Source organism: Grammomys surdaster, unplaced genomic scaffold, assembly GCF_004785775.1.
Source record: "Grammomys surdaster isolate TR1022 unplaced genomic scaffold, NIH_TR_1.0 80707, whole genome shotgun sequence".
In the NCBI taxonomy this organism is placed as follows: Eukaryota; Metazoa; Chordata; class Mammalia; order Rodentia; family Muridae; genus Grammomys; species Grammomys surdaster.
In genome coordinates, this window is record NW_021606782.1 from 1 (window position 1) to 5,119 (window position 5,119).

Here is a 5,119-nt window from a genome sequence, read left to right on the forward strand (position 1 = left end):
TATATATAATATTACATATGAGCCTAGAACTTAAAACATGATGTGGTTTTATTGTCATAACTAGGTAACAGACTATGCATTAATCAGTAATATATATGGTGATATAAATAGTATTATATATAACAGTATATAACATGCTATATATCATATTGTATAATGCATATTGTATATTTTACATATTATTAAATAGTGCATAGCCTATTAGTATATATGCTAATATATTATGTATTAATATTATATATTATTGATTAATGCATAGTCTATTAATGGCCTAGTTGTGGCAGTAAAACCACATCATGTTTGTAAGTTCTAGGTTCACTCAAGGGGAAAGAATTATACAAAGTGTACACTCCAGGAAGCTAGAGTCTTGGCTGTTGTCAAAGTCTGTTTATCATTTCCGCTGGATTATTAGGTTGGATCTCAGAAACAGGACTGGGCCAGGCAGTGGTGGCGCATGCCTTTAATCCCAGCACTTGGGAGGCAGAGGCAGGCAGTTTTCTGAGTTCGAGACCATACTGGTCTACAGAGTGAGTTCTAGGACAGTCAGGGCTACACAGAGAAACCCTGTCTCGAACCCCCCCTTCCCCCCAAAAAAAAAATAAAATAAAGAAAAGAAATAAGACTGGAAAGTTCAACAGTTTTTGATACTGGCTTGGCTTGCCAATTTTTTTCTCCAAAACCTATGGCGATGTGCCAGTAATATGTTCAAGGGGGAATTGTCAGGTTCTTGGTTAGTTTCTCAGACTTGGGTTCACCAGGTAAGGATCGATGTGTAGAGCATTCTTGCTGATTAGCCCTGCCATCCCCAGTAATAGGTAGTGTTGGCTGCCCACTTGTCCTCGTTCGTGATGCCTCCTGGGATCAGCTTTTACAGGAGACTGTGTCGCTTGTGTCCAGCGTTCTTAGCAAAGACCTTGGCTTAACTTTGATGGTGAAAGGTTCTACACCATCACTGGCTCCCTTTCCCCACTGTCAGGCATCCAGGGTTAGCTGGAGAGGGAATGCCCACTCCTTCCCAGGGCTCTGCTTAGTCTTTGCTTCCTTCCTTCTCTACTTCTGTCTTCTAGGAATACTTCATTTCTCCATCAGTAACGGCCCAGGAGCAAGTCTGCCGTGTTCAGAAACTCCACCATATTCTTGAGATACTAGTCATCTGCATGCTTTTCATTAAACCTCAGCATGAGCTGCTCTTTGCTCTAACACAGTGAGTAGTTTTTCTTTCGTTTTTAGATGGTGTCTCATTTGCAGCCCAGGCTTACTGGTGTGAGCTGTTACTTAGCTACATTCTCAACTCAGATTGTTTTTATATAAGAAATCAGTCTATATAAATTTTTTGAAGTGAATGAGATTTCCTTGACTAGAAAGAAAACGTCTTTAAGTTTTGTTTGCAGAGGATGGAAGGTAGGCGTGGGGAGGTGGTGTTTGCTACTATTCTGGCTGTGAATTCATTCCTTCTGTCCGTGTCCTGGTTAGTGGTAAAATGTTTCCCTAGTCTAGAAAGACTTTATCTTTTCTGACAGCTCTTATTCCCAATATCGATTGTTTTATCTTTTTAGATCCTGCATAAAATATTACAAACAAAATCCTCTTGATGAGCAACACATTTTTCAGTTGCCGGTCACACCAGTTGCTATAAAGAATTTGTATCAAAGGTAAGCAACTTAATAATGACATTGTGCCTTATGGGCAGTTTGGGCCATTTCCTGTAGGATTCCATGACCCAGTGTGGCTGAGCCTGGTAGTCCTTGTCCCACTTGCTGACTCATGGCCTTTCATATTGCTTCTTCCAGAATTTGTGTCACTTAAGACTTTTGAGCCTCTAGTCTTTGTTCTGTTAATTTATAGTTCTGTCACAAATCTCAGGCGAAATAAGAGAAGAAATGACAGACTGAGAGACAGTGATGAGGCTAGACAGGCACAGCAGGACCAAGGGTGTGGCTGTGAGCGTGAGAGAATTGTGCACTCTTGACACGCCAGTGCTATTCTCCCTGACATTTCTTTCCTCATGTCTGCTTCTTGACGCTTCTGTCATACTAAAAGTTTGTACCATCATACCCAGTGATCAGTTGATTTTTGAGATGGGGTCTTACTATGTCACCTAGTGGCTTTAAATTTTGTTGTCCTGTTTCCACTTCCAAAGTAAGTGCACTGCTGAGTCCAGCTACTAATGGGCTTTTTTTTTGCCAATTTAAATGAACAAGGTTCAGATAAATTGCTTTTGCCTGGGTGTGATAGCGCATGCCTATAATTCTAGGGCTCAGGTGGGTGCCTCTCATGAGTTCCAAGACCAGCCTGGTCCACATAGTAAAGTTCTAGGCCAAACAGAACTACAGACTGAGTCAATGTCTCAAAAAAGGAGAAAAGGGAGGTTGGGGATTTAGCTCAGTGGTACAGCGCTTGCCTAGCAAGCGCAAAGCCCTGGGTTCACACCTCAGCCTGGAGGCGGGGGGAAGGGGGTGGAGAGAAAAAAGAAATCAAAATAGGGGTGGGCACATAGCTTACTTGGTCAACGCCATATGACCTGAGTTCAACTCCTGGAGCTCAGCTCACTTACATGGTTCAAAGAGAACTGGCTGAACTCCACATGTATACCCTGGCATGCCTGCCATAGCAACACACCACCCATGGACATTCTCACATGTACACTAAATAAATAGAAAGGTGGGTGGACGGATGTTTAGGAAAGTGTGGGGTTAGAAGATAGCTCAGCTGGGAAATAAATCACTCACCGCACAACTCTGGATGACCTAAGTTCTTTGATCTTCAGGACTCATGTGATGGCTTGTATATGTAATTCCACCTGTGGCTAAATGGGAGACAGACAGGAAAAGCCACTGGAACCCCCAATACTCATCAAAGTACAGCAGAAATAGTGACAGCCTGTCCTCAAAAAACAAGGCAGAAGCAGAAAACTGACCGTAGAAGTTGTCTTCTGACCTTCATATAAGCTGTGGAACGTGCCTGTTTGTCTCATACTTAAATTTTTAAAAGGTTAAAAAAGACATTTATTATTAATGTGTATGTGTGCTATCTGTAGGCGAGTACATGCGGTGGCATGGGTGTGGAGATCACAGGACAACTTGCTAGTCCGTTCTCCTCCACCTCTCGTGTATTCTGGGGATCAGACTCAGATTATCAGCCTTCCATGTCTGGCACAAGCAGTTTCATCACGAGCCATCTTGATGGCCCAAAGTGAACATTAATTTTTACTACATTTATTTATGTATTCATGTGTGTATGTATATGTGTGAAGTTGGGTGCTTGTAAGCTATGGCACACATGTGGAGGTCAGAGGACAACTCACGGGAATCAGTTCTCCCTTCCCATCATGGAATCAAGTTATCAGGCCTCTACCTGCTGAGCCATCTCTCCTGCCACGATAATCTTTTTAAATTAATAAACTAAATAATTCAATAAATAAACATTTTTAAATGCTACTCTTTTATAATGCTGTTTTCTCCTCTTATGTTTTATCTTTCAAGCTGCTCTTGAACTTGTAGGTTCTCCTGCCTCAGCCTCTCATGTGCTAGAACAGCACCACACTTGGTTTGCACAGTGTTTCTCTATTAGTGTTTATTTATATATATATGATTTATTTTTAGTTTATGTTCGTTAGTGTCTTGCCTGCATGTATGTCTGTGTGAGGGTGTCAGAAGCCATGGAACTGTAGTTAGAGACATGTGAGCTGAATGTGGGTGCTGGGAATTAAACCCTGGTTTTCTGGAAAGAACAGCCAGTGTTCTTAACTGCTGAGCCATCTCTCCAGCCCTAGACTATTAGTGCTTTCTAAAAAATTTTGGGTTTTTTTTTTTTTTTTTTTTTTTTTTTTTGGTTTTTTGTTTGTTTGGAGACAGGGTTTCTCTGTGTAGCCCTGGCTGTCCTGGAACTCACTCTGTAGACCAGGCTGGCCTCGAACTCAGAAATCCGCCTACCTCTGCCTCCCAAGTGCTGGGATTAAAGGCGTGCGCCACCACTGCCCAGCTAAAAAAATTTTTCTTTGAAATGTGTGTATGTTTCTTGACTGTACTTCTCCAGCGCAGGGATTATGACCTATTTATACCCCTACTCAGTGCTTGTCACATAAGGATTTCACTGACTAGAAGGAAGAAAGGAAACAGCAGCTGTTTCATTGTTAGTAGTTTATTTATTTATTCATTTTCATTTTCTTTTGGTATTTTTTTTCTTCAGTGAGAGGCCGCAGAAATGGAGAGTGGAGCTCAGCAGTAGTCAGAAGACGGGGAAAACAGTGTGGCAGCTGAGCGACCGCTCTCCTGTGGACCACCCCACCTCCCATGGGCCTGGTAAAGACCGTCTGTAGTCATTAAATCTCTACGGGAGGGAGGAATTACAGATCTTTTCCTGAACTGTAGGTATAAAACAGACTTTAAAAGAAAATTTGACTTTTGTGCCGTAGTGAGTTTTGAGCACTAGTGAGTGCTTTTTCTTATTATCCTGGATAAAAGAATCTTTGCTGGGACTGGCTCAGCGGTTAAGAGCGCTGTTGCTCTTCCAGAAGTCCTGAGTTCAATTCTCAGCAACCACATGGTGGCTCACAGCCATCTGTAATGGGATCCAATGCACTCTTCTAGTGTGTCTGAAGACAGCAACAGTATACTCACATATACATAAAATAGATAAATAATTCTGTTTTTTAAAAAAAAGAAGAAAAGAAAAACAAGACCCTTTGCTGAATAAGGAAAGAAGTAGGGAACAGTGGAGAGGTCAGTGCTGAGATGGAAATGTCAGCTCTCTCTTGATACTATAGTCCTGGTGATACTTCGTCCCTAATCCATTCTCTGCAGCTAGAATAAGGGTTGGCAGTTCTGGTATTCTGAGATTGCCCGTGTCAGTATCCTAGTATCTTAGTGTAATTAGCTCCTCCCTGGCCTCTTGAGTGAGCACCTTAGAAATTCTTATCTTCATGCATGCTGATTGTGATGTCTTCTCTTATTCATATGGGCCTTAAGTGGCCACATTGAAATATTACAAAGATTTTCTGACAGAGTAGAAAATTTCAGATTCCTTAATCAGCAACTGGTAGGAATATTAGTAGTTTTGTATTCTTTTTGATACTGTCTTAGTATCTTTCATTTTACTCTGATAACATACCCTAATGACA

The 5,119-nt window shown here is 41.5% G+C and overlaps 1 protein-coding gene across 1 annotated transcript; it reads left to right on the forward strand.

The window, feature by feature from the left end:
• Positions 1–977: 977 nt before the first annotated feature.
• LOC114635275 (protein zwilch homolog) lies at positions 978–4,301 on the forward strand (the record flags this gene model as incomplete). The annotated part of the gene is made up of 3 exons (XM_028783937.1): positions 978–1,204; positions 1,557–1,652; positions 4,189–4,301. Coding segments are annotated over exons 1-3 (256 nt in total), but the record flags the coding sequence as incomplete, so codon positions are not given.
• Positions 4,302–5,119: the final 818 nt, after the last annotated feature.